Genomic DNA, 16,410 nt, shown 5'->3' with positions numbered 1-16,410 from the left:
ACCTCCACTATATATAGCCATGGAGCTCTCAGCCACTCATCCAGAGACTGTTAGATCAGCTCACTGAAAAGACTGCAGGGAGGCTGATTTTACACTGTATACCCAATAAGCACGAGGGCCCTGTATAATATGCCCACATGTGAGAAATGGTAGGCCAGAGAGTGTATGCAGCAACACACGCACCATTCTAAGATGAGGGAGTGGAGAGGTTAGTTGGAGGAGTGATCAAAGGAAATGAGAAATACATTTATTCAGTTTCCTCAAGCTCTTCAAGGCTACAGTTGAAGTCGGAAGTCTACATACACCTTAGCCAAATACATTTAAATTCTGTTTTTCACAATCCCTGACATTTAATCCTAGTAAAAATTCCCTGTCTTTGGTCATTTAGGATCACCACTTTATTTTAAGAATGTGAAATGTCAGAATAATTGTAGAGAGAATGATTTGTTTCAGCTTTTATTTCTTTCATCACATTCCCAGTGGGTCAGAAGTTTGCATACGCCCAATTAGTACTTTTGGTAGCATTGCCTTTAAATTGTTTCACTTGGGTCAATCGTTTCGGGTGGCCTTCCACAAGCTTCCCACAATAAGTTGGGTGAATTTTGGCCCATTCCTCCTGACAGAGCTGGTGTAACTGAGTCAGGTTTGTAGGCCACCGTGCTCGCACACACTTTATCAGTTCTGCCACAAATTTTCTATGGGATTGAGGTCAGGGCTTTGTGATGGCCACTCCAATACCTTGACTTGGTTGTCCTTAAGCCATTTTGCCACAACTTTGGAAGTATGTTTGGGGTCATTGTCCATTTGGAAGACCCATTTGCGACCAAGCTTTAACTTCCTGACTGATGTCTTGAGATGTTGCTTCAATATATCTACATCATTTTCGTCCCTCATGATGCCATCTATATTGTAAAGTGTAACAGTCCCTCCTGCAGCAAAGCACCCCCACAACATGATGCTGCCACCCCCGTGCTTCACGGTTGGGATGGTGTTCTTCGGCTTGTAAGCCTCCCCCTTTTTCCTCCAAACATAACGATGGTCGTTATGGCCAAACAGTTCTATTTTTGTTTCATCAGACCAAAGGACATTTCTCCAAAAAGTACGATCTTTGTCCCCATGTGCAGTTGAAAACATGTGCTGCTGTTGTTCTGGTATTGATTTGCACTTTTCACATCAAAGTACGTTCATCTATAGGAAACAGAACGCGTCTCCTTCCTGAGCGGTATGACAGCTGCGTGGTCCCATGTTGTTTATACTTGCGTACTGATGTTTGTACAGATGAACGTGGTACCTTCAGGCATTTGGAAATAGCTCCCAAGGATGAACCAGACTTGGCTGATTTCTTTTGATTTTCCCATGATGTCAAGCTGAGTTTGAAGGTAGGCCTTGAAATACATCCACAGGTACACCTCCAATTGAATCAAATGATGTAAATTAGCCTATCAGAAGCTTCTAAAGCCATGACATAATTTTCTGGAATTTTCCAAGCTGTTTAAAGGCACAGTCAACTTAGTATATGTAAACTTCTGACCCACTGGAATTGTGATACAGTGAATTATAAGTGAAATAATCTGTCTGTAAATAATTGTTGGAAAAATTACTTGTATCATGCACAAAGTAGATGTCCTAACCGACTTGCCAAACTATAGTTAGTTAACAAGAAATTTGTGGAGCTCCAACCTAAGTATATGTAAACTTCTGACTTCAGCAGTAGAACATGTGAATGATTGTAAACTGGATTCCTTGCTCTAAACTACGATTGTTTGCTCTGGATACTGAGGAACATAAACTCCCTAGAACCATCTTTCTTACTTACTTACTGACTTTGTTGTCCGCATGGGGAAATGTTGTTGTTGTAGTGTCATGTACACGTTTTAAGATCAGTTTAAATACAAAACAGAATTGACAATACAACTTTCATAACAGTTACATACCAATAGACTAGCCTGCTGGCCTTACTGAGTCGATAGGAACATTAGCCCAAGCTATTTAGGAGGGATATCACACCTGGCACAAATTATTGTCTAGTTCTATTTTTCCTGCTGAGGGTTGTCCTATACCTGCTCCCAGAGGGGAGTAGTTCAAAGTCCGGGTACAGGGGATGGCTTGGGTCTAAAATGATTTTGTGAGCCTTGCGGAGGGCCCTGACCTTAAAGATCTCATCCAGGCCTGTCTGTTTGACTCCAAGTACTTTGCTTGCTGTGGTGATAATCCTTCTCAGCATATTTCTCTGGCTGACAGTGGCATTGCCAAACCAACAAACAATGCAAAAAGTTAAAATACTCTCAATTAAATATTTGTAAAACAGAGTCAGTATAGTACAGTCTACATTAAAAGATCCCAGCTTTTTGAGAAAGTACAGTCTCTGTTGGCTCTTTTTGTAGATCAGGTCTGTACATTTACTCCACTGAAGCTTATTGTCCAAGAGGACACCCAGGTATTTGTATTCCTCTACAATCTCTATATTCTGACCACTGATAGATGTTGCAGAGGTGTTGTACACTTCCTGAAATCTATGCACATCTCTTTGGTCTTGATGGTATTGAGGACCAAGTGTGATTCCTCACACCACTCTACAAAGCCATCTAGGACCGGGCCATGATGTTCCTCGTCATCATGCAACAGGCTGATCAAGGCAGTGTCATCAGCGAACTTAACGAGGTGTCTGTCAGGATGGGAACTAGTACAACTATTAGTGTACAGGAGTAGGGACAAAACACATCCCTGAGGAGAGCCTGTGTTGCTATTGCGTATGTCCGACACATGGAGACCTAATTTTGACTCGCTGTGAGCGTTGGCTCAGGAAGTCCCAACAGCCCCAAAACCAGCCCCCCATCTAAGGAGTAGTCCTGAATGAGTCTCTGTGCCAGAATGTAGGGCTGGATTGTGTTGAACGCTGAAGAAAAGTCAACAAACAGAACCCTAACATGGGATTTGGCATCCTCTAGATGTCTATAGACCATGTTAAGGAGAGTAAGAATGGTATCATCAACTCCTCTGCTAGGTTGATAGGCAGACTGAAATGGGTCGAGAAGCTTCTGGGTGATGCTGAGAATATTACTTTCCACAAGTTTCTCAAGGAATTTCATTACTAAGGATGTCAAGGCGACAGGGCGGTAGTCATTCAACACATGTCCACTTATTTTGTCTGGGCCTGGGCTTTTGTCTGTGTTACATCCCCTGAACAACTTTATAACATCAGACTGTTTAACAACTCTCACAAACATTTGTAATGGTGCTTCCGTTTGTTTTACCTCCAACACAAAGTTGTCTGATTCAACTCTTGAGAAGAAAACATCTCCCATGGTCAGCACTGGTTTTCCCCCTGCCTATGTGGGGGCACTAGTCATGGATTTAATCCCTTGGCCAGGCCACCCTTGCGTTTCCTGGGGAGAGGGGTCCTCTCCACCCTTTGCTTGTATGCCTCCTTGTTCACCATTACAGTGGGACAAAAAAGTATTTAGTCAGCCACCAATTGTGCAAGTTCTCCCACTTAAAAAGATGAAAGAGGCCTGTAATTTTCATCATAGGTACACTTCAACTATGACAGACAAAATGAGTAAAAAAATCCAGAAAATCACATTGTAGGATTTTTAATGAATTTATTTGCAAATTTATGGTGGAAAATAAGTATTTGGTCAATAACAAAAGTTTATCTCAGTACTTTGTTATATACCCTTTGTTGGCAATGACAGAGGTCAAACATTTTCTGTAAGTCTTCACAAGGTTTTCACACACTGTTGCTGGTATTTTGGCCCATTTCTCCATGCAGATCTCCTCTAGAGCAGTGATGTTTTGGGGCTGTTGCTGGCTAACACAGACTTTCAACTCCCTCCAAAGATTTTCTATGGGGTTGAGATCTCGAGACTGGCTAGGCCACTCCAGGACCTTGAAATGCTTCTTACGAAGCCACTCCTTCGTTGCCCGGGCGGTGTGTTTGGGATCATTGTCATGCTGAAAGACCCAGCCACGTTTCATCTTCAATGCCCTTGCTGATGTAAGGAGGTTTTCACTCAAATCTCACGATACATGGCCCCATTCATTCTTTCCTTTACACGGATCAGTCGTCCTGGTCCCTTTGCAGAAAAACAGCCCCAAAGCATGATGTGTCCACCCCCATGCTTCACAGTAGGTATGGTGTTCTTTGGATGCAACTCAGCATTCTTTGTCCTCCAAACACGATGAGTTGAGTTTTTACCAAAAAGTTATATTTTGGTTTCATCTGACCATATGACATTCTCCCAATCTTCTTCTGGATCATCCAAATGCTCTCTAGCAAACTTCAGACGGGCCTGGGCATGTACTGGCTTAAGCAGGATTTGAGTCCCTGGCGGCGTAGTGTGTTACTGAATGTAGGCTTTGTTACTTTGGTCTCAGCTCTCTGCAGGTCATTCACTAGGTCCCCCGTGTGGTTCTGGGATTTTTGCTCACCGTTCTTGTGTACATTTTGACCCCTCGGGGTGAGATCTTGCGTGGAGCCCCAGATCGAGGGAGATCATCAGTGGTCTTGTATGTCTTCCATTTCCTAATAATTGCTCCCACAGTTGATTTCTTCAAACCAAGCTGCTTACGAATTGCAGATTCAGTCTTCCCAGCCTGGTGCAGGTCTACAATTTTGTTTCTGGTGTCCTTTGACAGCTCTTTGGTCTTGGCCATAGTGGAGTTTGGAGTGTGACTGTTTGAGGTTGTGGACAGGTGTCTTTTATACTGATAACAAGTTCAAACAGGTGCCATTAATACAGGTAAGGAGTGGAGGACAGAGGAGCCTCTTAAAGAAGAAGTTACAGGTCTGTGAGAGCCAGAAATCTTGCTTGTTTGTAGGTGACCAAATACTTATTTTCCACCATAATTTGCAAATAAATTCATTAAAAATCCTACAATGTGATTTTCTAGATTTTTTTTCTCTCATTTTGTCTCATAGTTGAAGTGTACCTATGGTGAAAATTACAGGCATCATCTTTTTAAGTGGGAGAACTTGCACAATTGGTGGCTGACTAAATACTTTTTTGCCCCACTGTATCTGTCTTTTGATCTCACATTGTACATCTCTTAAAGCCTGTCTATCACCCTTGGCATAAACTGCCTTCTTCCTATCAAGTAGTGATTTTAGATGTTTTGATACCCAAGGCTTATTGTTGGGGAAGATTTTACAGGTTTTAGTAGGCACAACTGACTCAACACAGAAGATTACATAGTCTGAAACAACATCTGTGAGTTCATCAAGATCAGAGCTGCTGTCCTCAAATACCTCCCACATAGTACAGTCAAAACACCCCTGGAGACCGAATACCTCCCACATAGTACAGTCAAAACACCCCTGGAGACAAGTGATACCCTTGTCATTCCAGATCTGGACAGTTTTAACTGTGGGTTTCTCCCTCTCCAGGAGCTGACAGTAGGTTGGCCTGAGGTAGACCACATTGTGGTCTGATGTCCCCAGGGGTGGTCTGGTGGTGGCAGAAAATGCATTTGGTATTGTCCCATAGCACAAGTCAAGAGTCCTATTTTTCCTATTGTGACATTTCACATACTGGTGGTATGTGCGCAGGACTTTGCAAGGTACAGTTGTTAAAATCACCTAAAATAAATTTGGGTGCATCGGGGGAGATGGATTCCAGTTTCTGTGACAGATTATAAATCATCTCTGATGCCTTTGTTGTATTAGCTTTAGGTTGAATGTACACAACGGTAACAAACAATTGGGGGAACTCACGGGGCAGGTAGTAGGGTCGCAGTGACACAGAAAGCAGTTCAGTGTCAGGCGTACAGAGTCTCTCTCTTACCAGGATCCATTTACACCGCTGGTCCCTGACAATGCCGTCAGCTATCCAGGACACCCATTTTTACACAGTTGAGCCAGAAAGATGACATTCTTAATTGTTTTTGAGTGTGGGCCTGAATTCAAGGACAGATCTTTCTCTTTTCTACATAGTCAAGCTGTTTGAGGTGATCGAGACAGAGAGGACGCTGTACCTGGTGATGGAGTATGCCAGTGGAGGTGAGTAGTATGTTATGCCTCGGCTTCTCAGCCCCCGTAACTGCTGTGATGGCATAGGGCATGGTGAAGAGCCATACAGGAAACTAGGGCTGTCCCCGACTGAAAAAAATCATGGTCGACCGAGAGTCATCTCGGTTCTTTCGACCCATCAATTGGTCTACATTTTCATAAGTGTATTTTTCCATATGTAGACAAATCCTATGTGTTTAATCAAATCAACTACAGTATATTCACTGAGCTTGTCTGATGCGTTAAGTGCACTGTTTGATGAAATAATTAAGACACACATGACTAGAGGAAGTCTGACCGCAATTGATTTGATTGTGCCGAGCCGGGCTCAGACTTGATGTGTTAAAAAAAAAAATGACAGTGAGTGACTGTGTGACTAGCATCCATTGTCGCTCTCTCCTCCCTGCTGCAGCGACCACCACAGTGTTTATTGCGCTGTTCGTGCTGCTAAAGCTGCAACATAATTACAGCCTTTCTTAAAATCAATACACAGAAGTATATATTTTTAAACCTGCATATTTTGCTAAAAGAAATCCAGGTTAGCAGGCAATATTAAGGTGAAATTGTGTCACTTCTCTTGCGTTCATTGCACGCAGAGTCAGGGTATATGCAACAGTTTGGGCAGCCTGGCTCATTGCGAACTAATTTACCAGAATTGTACGTAATTATGACGTAACATTGAAGGTTGTTCAATGTAACACGAATATTTAGACTTAGGGATGCCACCCATTAGATAAAATACCGAACGGTTCCGTATTTCACTGAAATAATAAACATTTTGTTTTTGAAATGATAGTTTCCGGATTCAACCATATTAATGACCAAAGGCTCGTATTTCTGTGTGTTATGTTATAATTAAGTCTGATTTGATAGAGCAGTCTGACTGAGCGATGGTAGGCAGCAGCAGGCTCGTAAGCATTCATTCAAACAGCACTTTTGTAATTTTTACCAGCAGCTCTTCGCAAGCACAGCGCTGTTTATGACTTCAAGCCTATCAGCCTAATGGCTGGTGTAACCGATGTGAAATGGCTAGCTAGTTAGCGGGGTGAGCGCTAACAGCGTTTCAAACATCACTCGCTCTGAGACTTGGAGTAGTTATTCTCCTTGCTCTGCAAGGGCCGCGGCTTTTGTGGGCGATGGGTAACGCTGCTTTGAGTGTGGCTGTTGTCGATGTGTTCCTAGTTCGAGCCCAGGTAGGGGCGAGGAGAGGGACGGAAGCTATACTGTTACACTGGCAATACTATAGTGCCTATAAGAACATCCAATAGTCAAAGGTATATAAAATACAAATGGTATAGAGAGAAATAGTCCTATAAATACTATATTAACTACAACCTAAAACCTCTTACCTTGAAATATTGAAGTCTCATGTTAAAAGGAACCACCAACTTTCATATGTTCTCCTGTTCTGAGCAAGGAACTCAAAAGTTAGCTTTTTTACATGGCACATATTGCACTTTTACTTCTCCAACACTTAGTTTTTGTATTATTTGAACCAAATTGAACATGTTTCATTATTTATTTAGGGCTAAATGTATTTTTATTAATGTATTATATTAAGTTAAAATAAATGTTCATTCAGTATTGTTGTAATTGTCATTATTACCCTTACCACCTAGGGGCGGCCCGTCAGGAAGTCCAGGATCCAGTTGCAGAGGGAGGTGTTTAGTCCCTGGGTCCTTAGCTTATTGATGAGCTTTGAGGGCGCTATGGTGTTGAACACTGAGCTGTAGTCAATGAATAGCATTCTCACATAGATGTTCCTTTTGTCCAGGTGGGAAAGGGCAGTGTGGAGTGCAATTGAGACTGCATCATCTGTGGATCTGTTGGGGCGGTATGCAAATTGGAGTGGGTCTAGGGTTTCTGGGATGCTGGTGTTGATGTGAGCCATGACCAGCCTTTCAAAGCACTTCATGGCTACAGACGTGAGTGCTACGGGTTGGTAGTCATTTAGGCAGGTTACCTTCGTGTTCTTGGGCACAGGCACTATGGTAGTCTGCTTAAAACATGTTGGTATTACAGACTCGGACAGGGAGATGTTGAAAATGTCAGTGAATACAGTTGGTCAGCGCATGATTGCAGTACACGTCCTGGTAATCCGTCTGGCCCAGCTGCCTTGTAAATGTTGACCTGTCTAAAGGTCATACTCACATCGGCTGCGGAGAGGGTGATCACACAGTGTTCCGGTACAGCTGGTGCTCTCATGCATGTTTAAGTGTTATTTGCCTCGACGCAAGCATAGAAGTAGTTTAGCTCGTAAGGTAAGGAGCAAGCACTCCGTGCATATTATGTGTGCCAAACAGGTTCTGTTAGATTACAATATAATTTATCTCACTGTTTGGAACAATGTAAACAACTTTTTTTTTGTAAAGTCTTTATTACAGCAAAATGGAACGGTTTATTTATTGTTCACACTAATTATTCAAGGGTCAATGCTTGATTGCATTTCAAATCATGAATGACTCATGCTGTGTGATGACATTTATGAATGAGTGATTGATTGTTACAGTACTGTAAGATATATATATAGACCAAAGTAAGTTTCAGTATTAAGAATAAACAGGATGCGCTCTTAGGCCTACAGCTCAATGGCGGTTATGCGATGCAGCTATACTAAGCCTACTAATGATAATGACATTACTTATTATTATAACAATGACAATCATAACAATAATAGTCACAACAATAATGAGATCAAGAAAAAGGAGGGTTATTATAAATATTTTTCGGACAATTTGGAACAGTGTAAGTAACACTAAATAAATGATAAATAATACCCGACAGGCTGTTCTAACGAAAAACAAGATTAAGCCTTTATTACAGTATAGCAAACAGACGAATTTGTGAAATTGCTTATCCTGACATGTTGTGTGGGGTTTGGTGCTTACGAAGGCTTGGTGCTCATGGAATCAGTAGGCTATTAAACAAACAGGCAACAGAAGCAGGATATGTCTTATTTCTGTAGATATATTGATGATTTATAAAGCCAGGCACATTTAACAGTTAGGCTACTTCTCTTAGACAATTAAGTCAAAAGGCTGTTTTTCTCATCTCCTCATTCTGCTGCTGCCTCCACAGCATTGTTCTCAACACCAATATGCTGGTTAACTTTGCTATTATGCACAAAGCAACATGGTCTAGGCGCCAACAGTGCACTGATGTGTTTCAGAACCACTGACAGCGACTGCTATCCAACGTGGGAGAAAGCGCACATCTGTTATAAAATATTATTTTTTATTAGTGTTGCACCATTGTTCCAATGTAATATAACCATATACAATTTCAGTAGCACATGTCTTAGAGTGATGGACTGTGCCATCCCCACGGCCTCTATAATGGATTAGTCCACTCAGGCAGGTGCCAATTAGACAGGTGTCTTGTACACCATGAACATTTTTTTATTTTTTTATGTACTACTGCCCGACTAAATAAATCTCAGTCAACCAAAAGCCTATTGACCAAACAAACGACCAGTCAACAAAACGGGGTCAGCCCTACAGGAAATATATCATATTCAGTACATTGCAACCTACTTCTAGGAAATCTGAAATGTGTGTTGACACGTCCTGCATTTAGAGCAGAGTTGGAGGGCACTGGTGACTCTCTTTTGCGCACATAGTCACACGCTCACTTGCTGCCACCGCAGATGAACACTGATTGTGTGTGGGAGGGTTTCGGGGATGCAGAACAAAAGGTTTTATGGGGCAAGTTGTTAATGCTGGACCCCCCCCCCTTCTCGCCCACTAACATCTCAGCTGCTGTTAGCACACGAGAGAGCTGTGTCACGTTTTAGCATGGACGGGTTTGAGAGAACACAACACAGCTGCGTGGGCTGAAGAAAGCATCTGATGTTGTTGCCATACTCAGAAGCGTGTGCCTTCAGGACAGTACTACAGTAAAGGAATTAGAGTTCTGTGTCTCTCTGTAGGCGTGAGGAACAGTTAGGTTCACATCCTCCTCATACTGTGTTTTAAAGTAGTTCTTGATTTGATTTGGATTATTCTCTAAACTAGGGCTGTTCAATGTCAGTCCTGGAGGGCCGAAACACTTCTGATTTTCATCCTCTCCTAATAAGGGTTTAATTCAGACTTGGGGCACCAGGTGTGTGCCATTAACTACCAGGTAGAAACAAGACACGGAAGTATTTTGGCCCTCCAGAACCGGAATTGAACAGCCCTGCTCTAAACCTTGACCTTATTTGATGTACAAAGTGTTTTCGTACCGTTTTCCCTTTGAAATACACAGCCTTCAATTTAATATCCTTACTGTTGTCTTCTTTCTCATGCAATTGAATATCCTTACTGTTGTCTTCTTTCTCATGCAATTTAATATCCTTACTGTTGTCTTCTTTCTCATGCAGGAGAGGTCTTCGACTACCTTGTTGCACACGGAAGGATGAAGGAAAAAGAGGCCAGGGCTAAATTTAGACAGGTAGGTACAGGACTTTACCCGCAGTGTGCTGGATTCTCACCCTGCCTTGCCTGTCTGCCTGCCGATTCCTCATTGGTCAGTGTCCTAAACCACCCAGGATAGTCTGCTGTTACTGTAAAGTTATGAGAAATGGCAAAACACAGAGCTGCCCTCATCGCTTATCTCTCTCCCACTGACAGTGATACACTGGGGATGTGCTGCCTCCACACAGCTCTCTGCAGTGGGAGGATAGGCAGGCACACTCAGCAATGTCGAGGCTATAGCTAACTACTTCCCTGGTCTGACCGCAGGTTCATCTTACTGCAGAGTTTCATTGGGAGCTCTGATAAACCTCGAGCAGATGCTCTTCCTGCTCACACAGGAAGAGGAGACTCAGTTTTCTCCAAGCTTCATGTCTACACTCTGTATGTGTGTTTCTCTGTAGATCGTTTCTGCTGTGCAGTACTGCCACCAGAAGCGCATTGTTCATAGAGACCTGAAGGTAAGGACCCAGTGAGGGGGTGTGTGTGTGTGTGTGTGTGTGTGTGTGTGTGTGTGTGCGTGTGTGTGTGCGTGTGTGTGTGTGTGTGTGTGTGGGGGGGGGGGGGGGGGTGAACTAAAGTGGCCAAAGGCGGTGCTTTTCCCTGCTCACATGTTCTCCATTGCACCACATACTCACTTAAAAAATTATGCTGCCACATGTAGAATAAATATTGATGCTCCTGTATTTTTATCTCGGTTAGCGTGAGGGGGTCGACCTCAGTGGGAGTTACTCTGTTCAGAGCTCCCATCTCCTTTCCATCAGCAGCGTGTCCATACAGTGTTTACGCTGTAGAGCTTCATGAATGATCCATGAGGACTGAGATGTAAGAGCAGAGAGCAGCTGTCTCCCCCTGTGTGTTTGACACTTACTTTGACTTGTAGAGCACTTTGTTTTGTGAGGGGGTTTTCTGTGGAGGGATCAGTAGATATTTGTTGTGCCTTTGACATCTCTATCTCTGATTGGAACTCTACTGTCAGCATGGATCTTTGTGGGTTATTCAAATGTGTTATGCTTTTACCTGTGGCCTAGGTAGTCTGTTACCTCTGTCTTTCAATCTGACGTCCCAGCCATCTCTCACCTCATCACCCCATTCTTCTCCAATTCCCCTCCTGTGTCTCTAGGCAGAGAACCTGCTGCTGGATGCAGACATGAACATTAAGATAGCGGACTTTGGCTTTAGTAATGAGTTCACCATGGGGAACAAGCTGGACACGTTCTGTGGCTCCCCACCCTACGCCGCCCCGGAGCTGTTTCAGGGGAAGAAGTACGATGGGCCCGAGGTGGACGTCTGGAGCCTGGGGGTCATCCTCTACACACTGGTCAGCGGCTCTCTGCCCTTCGATGGGCAGAACCTTAAGGTATGTAGTAAGACTCATAGAAATACTTCCATACTCAGTTCCTTTGTCTGTGGGAGATTCATAGTCAGTGAAACATAGGGGTAAAACTTGAGATAAGATGTCCTCACTCACTCTTTCTCCCTTTCCGTCTCTCTGTAGGAGCTTAGGGAGAGGGTTCTGAGGGGGAAATATCGTATCCCCTTCTACATGTCCACAGACTGCGAGAACCTCCTCAAGCGCTTCCTGGTGCTCAACCCGGCCAAGCGGGGGACTCTCGAGGTGAGGGAGGACAGCGAAAATGTAAATATTCAACACTTTATTCTCTCCATCCATCTGCCATCTGTCGATCCGCCTGCCTGCCATCTGTCCATCCGCCTGCCTGCCATCTCTCCATCCGCCTGCCTGCCATCTCTCCATCCGCCTGCCTGCCATCTCTCCATCCGCCTGCCTGCCATCTGTCCATCCGCCTGCCTGCCATCTCTCCATCGGCCTGCCTGCCATCTCTCCATCGGCCTGCCTGCCATCTCTCCATCGGCCTGCCTGCCATCTCTCCATCGGCCTGCCTGCCATCTCTCCATCGGCCTGCCTGCCATCTCTCCATCCGCCTGCCTGCCATCTCTCCATCCGCCTGCCTGCCATCTCTCCATCCGCCTGCCTGCCATCTCTCCATCCGCCTGCCTGCCAACTCTCCATCCGCCTGCCTGCCATCTCTCCATCCGCCTGCCTGCCATCTCTCCATCCGCCTGCCTGCCATCTCTCCATCCGCCTGCCTGCCATCTCTCCATCCGCCTGCCTGCCATCTCTCCATCCGCCTACCTGCCATCTCTCCATCCGCCTGCCTGCCAACTCTCCATCCGCCTGCCTGCCATCTGTCCATCCATCCACCTCTCCATTCCTTGGGCCGGCATCTGCTCGACACTCATCACACTGCTCTCTTTTTGTGCTGATTATATATTCTCCATTCTCTTTCTCTCCTCTGTTGGCACAATACATAATTCATGATCCCTCTTGTTTTTATCTTTCTTGTTTTCTGAGTTTTAGGCAGAGCGAAATGCAGGCACAGCACATAGTTGTCTTGGTTTCTGTATGTTCACATTGTGTGCTCATATCCATCCTCATCCCTCTTCTCACTAGAAGTTCAGATTACATACAGTCCTGCATCTAAAGATGTAATTTAGAACAGATATCGGCCTCGTGGTTGAACATTTCCTATTATCATTATCTTGTAAACCCATCGTACACGACCGCCCAATTGATTGGTGAGTTTGTTTGAGAATTAGATTAGACTGACTTTAAATGACGATTCAGCTTTCAAACAGTGTAGCATTGATTCAAATCAAAATCTCTTTTCCAATTCTTATTTTTAGGGGAAATAACAATTCAATTTGTTTTTTGAGTGCAATGAGGTGAAATAAGTGAACCTTTAAGTGTATTTAAGAAAAGAACCCCCCCCCCCACCCACCCTGTGATCATGAGGATAGGACCCTGTAGGAAAAGGACCCTGTTCTATGAGGACTCTTTTTTTAACATTTTATTTCAGCAAATCATGAAAGACCGCTGGATCAATGCGGGATCGGAGGAGGACGAGCTCAAGCCTTTCGTAGAACCAGAACAGGACATCGCAGATCAGAAGAGAATAGGTACTAAGAGGAGAAAACGACTCTTGTTTTTGAGCTTCACGAACTCTAACGTGTGTAGGCAGCAGCACTGCAACATAATCGCTCTCAGTATTTAAGCACTTTACAGTTTTCAAAAGGAAAAGATAAAACGCAGCATAAAAACTACTTCTGCAGGAGCCTCCGAGAGGGAGAGACACGAGACAGAGAGAACCTCCACATCTTGGCCTGGATAAAAGCACTAAGGGGTAGGGGGAGAGAGGGTGTACATGCTGAAAGATGTCCTCTGGAGTGTGGGGGTATTGCATAACAGCAGCTGGGATCTCTGTCAGAGCACGTTGGTTAGAGGGAGCTGCCAGTCACCTAGCACAGAGAGAAAGAGAGCGGGCGGGAGGGAGAGATGAAATGGAGCACATGTTTCACTGAGGGCTCTGTAGTCTAGTGGAGAGAGATCACGTTTCAGGGCGTTCCCCATCTCATTCACCCAGTGGAGAAGCACTGACTCCTCTGGGTTTGGTGAAGCCTGGTCTGCCTGAACACATTGATTGTGGAGCACAGATGGATAGAGGGAGCTGATGTCTGGTGGAACTGCCGCTCCGGGAGCTTCCCCACCTGGCATGCTCCTCTCAATGTGATGCAAGTAGCGCAGTGGGGGTGTAATCACTCCCCATCTTCCTCTGCCTCCCAACCAATCACTTCCACTCCCGCTGTGCTGCTTGCATCACCTGTCCTCCTCTGCTGACGGATGGGGCGAGAGGGAGGAGGGGGGCCGGGTGATGACACCTGAGCTAGAATGCAATGACTCACTCGCATGATGAGGTTGCTGCTACATTTATTAAGTGGTGAAAGATCTCTTGTCGTTATGGTGAAAAAGGAAAATCTAATATGTTTGCTTTAAATGAGTCAGAGGAGCAAGTGTGCATAATTGCTTATGAATTGTTTATATCTATGTAGAACACACTAAGGATGTGGGCTGCGATTGGTTGCTGATACTGGCGAATAAAGACCTTTCTGGTATTATGGCAACCATTTTGGGCTGCAGGATTGGGGTCAATTCATTTAAATGAAAGGTCCCTTAAAATAAGACAGTTGTTGACAATGCTTGTGGAGGCCAGGGCTGTATATGTGAACTCATGTCTCTGTACTGTTCCAGATGTAATGGTGGGGATGGGCTTCTCTCCAGAGGAGATCCAGGAGTCTCTGGCCAAGATGAAGTATGACGAGATCACTGCCACCTACCTACTGCTGGGGAGGAAGTCTTCTGAGGTCAGAGCAACACTATGGATAGTTGTGGTCTAGTGCTTAGTATATCCATTAGTGTCCAATCTTTTTAATGTGTGTGTGTGTGTGTGTGTGTGTGTGACCTTTGACCTAGCTGGAGCCCAGTGTTTCAACCTCCAGCAGCAACCTGTCCCTGGCTAAACCCCGGCCCACCAGCGAGCTCAATGGCCAGTCCCCCTCACACCTCAAAGTCCAGCGGAGCATCTCCTCCAACCAGAAACAGGGACGCTACAGTGACCAGGGTGAGACACTCTATCAGTCAGTCATTAACAACCATTTAGAGGGAATTCTCATCTTTGACAAATGTGTTTCAGCTCTACCATTTCCTCTCTTCCTCGTTTTCTCTCTCTTCTCCAGTGGGTCAGAATGTTCCCCCAGGTTCAGAACACCCTAAGAGGAGTCAGACCAGCACGGCCGAAAACAACATCAAAGAGGAGGGAGGGCGCAATGTCCCCGGGGGGCGCTGTGTCCCCCCACCCAGCCCCTTGCTGGGGAACGCCAACAACCCCAACAAGGCTGATATTCCCAATGGCAGGAAGGGGGTTCCCACTGTTCCCAACGTGAGTGTCTGCTATTCCATCCCATTATCAATTGTATAACATATTCTTACACTTGGAGTGGGGATGAATCCTCAATTCCGATTTGATGATTTGTGATTTCAGAGTTTCTGTTCCACCCCGCAGAATAACACTGGCTCTGACGGGATGACGAGGAGAAACACGTATGTGTGCAGCGACAGGAACGCTATGGACTGTCTCTCTGTCATTCCCAATGGGAAGGAGAACAGGTAAGAAACAGGCTAGAATTTGACTGTGTTCCCCGTGTTTTCCACATGGAATCAGCATTCAACACAGCACCTTCACTGTTCCTCCCCCCAGGGGCACAGAGGAGGGAACTATGTGTATCAATACTGTTAATATTGAGATAATTTATTGAAGAAAAACAAGACCAGGCCTCCAGGGGAGAAATATCCTCAATGTGGTGCTCTTCTTCTACTCCCCCCCCATCGCTTCTCTACATCCCCACATCGCTTCTCTACTTCCTCACCACCGCTTCTCTACTTCCCCCCGTCGCTTCTCTACTTCCTCACCACCGCTTCTCTACTTCCTCACCACCGCTTCTCTACGTCCTCACCACCGCTTCTCTACGTCCTCACCACCGCTTCTCTACTTCCTCACCACCGCTTCTCTACTTCCTCACCACCGCTTCTCTACTTCCTCACCACCGCTTCTCTACTTCCTCACCACCGCTTCTCTACTTCCTCACCACCGCTTCTCTACTTACCCCCCCATCGCTTCTCTACTTCCTCACCATCGCTTCTCTACTTACCCCCCCATCGCTTCTCTACTTCCTCACCATCGCTTCTCTACTTACCCCCCCATCGCTTCTCTACTTCCTCACCATCGCTTCTCTACTTACCCCCCCATCGCTTCTCTACTTACCCCCATCGCTTCTCTACTTCCTCACCATCGCTTCTCTACTTACCCCCCCATCGCTTCTCTACTTCCTCACCAACGCTTCTCTACTTCCCCCCGTCGCTTCTCTACTTCCTCACCACCACTTCTCTACTTCCCCCCATCGCTTCTCTACTTCCCCCCCCCGTCGCTTCTCTACTTCCCCCCCGTCGCTTCTCTACTTCCCCCCCGTCGCTTCTCTACTTCCCCCCGTCGCTTCTCTACTTCCCCCCGTCGCTTCTCTACTTCCCCCCGTCGCTTC

General features: G+C 45.2%; 1 protein-coding gene across 6 annotated transcripts in view; it reads left to right on the top strand.

Moving 5' to 3' along the window:
• LOC139383933 (MAP/microtubule affinity-regulating kinase 3-like) overlaps nucleotides 1-16,410 on the top strand; it is a 41,083-nt gene that overhangs the window by 14,267 nt on the left and 10,406 nt on the right. For 3 of the 6 annotated variants that reach the window (XM_071128552.1, XM_071128553.1, XM_071128548.1), the window contains exons 5-14: nucleotides 5,933-5,998; nucleotides 10,368-10,438; nucleotides 10,863-10,919; nucleotides 11,582-11,818; nucleotides 11,957-12,097; nucleotides 13,338-13,437; nucleotides 14,567-14,679; nucleotides 14,789-14,936; nucleotides 15,052-15,254; nucleotides 15,378-15,481. In XM_071128552.1, the coding sequence (XP_070984653.1) occupies nucleotides 5,933-5,998; nucleotides 10,368-10,438; nucleotides 10,863-10,919; nucleotides 11,582-11,818; nucleotides 11,957-12,097; nucleotides 13,338-13,437; nucleotides 14,567-14,679; nucleotides 14,789-14,936; nucleotides 15,052-15,254; nucleotides 15,378-15,481 (1,240 nt within the window). The remainder of the gene's footprint in view (nucleotides 1-5,932; nucleotides 5,999-10,367; nucleotides 10,439-10,862; nucleotides 10,920-11,581; nucleotides 11,819-11,956; nucleotides 12,098-13,337; nucleotides 13,438-14,566; nucleotides 14,680-14,788; nucleotides 14,937-15,051; nucleotides 15,255-15,377; nucleotides 15,482-16,410) is intronic. The other 3 variants (XM_071128549.1, XM_071128550.1, XM_071128551.1) reach the window with 1 other exon arrangement.

Source organism: Oncorhynchus clarkii, chromosome 25, assembly GCF_045791955.1.
Source record: "Oncorhynchus clarkii lewisi isolate Uvic-CL-2024 chromosome 25, UVic_Ocla_1.0, whole genome shotgun sequence".
Taxonomy (NCBI): domain Eukaryota; kingdom Metazoa; phylum Chordata; class Actinopteri; order Salmoniformes; family Salmonidae; genus Oncorhynchus; species Oncorhynchus clarkii.
The sequence above is the reverse complement of the archived record's forward strand: the minus strand, read 5'-3'. Positions and strand labels throughout refer to the sequence as shown.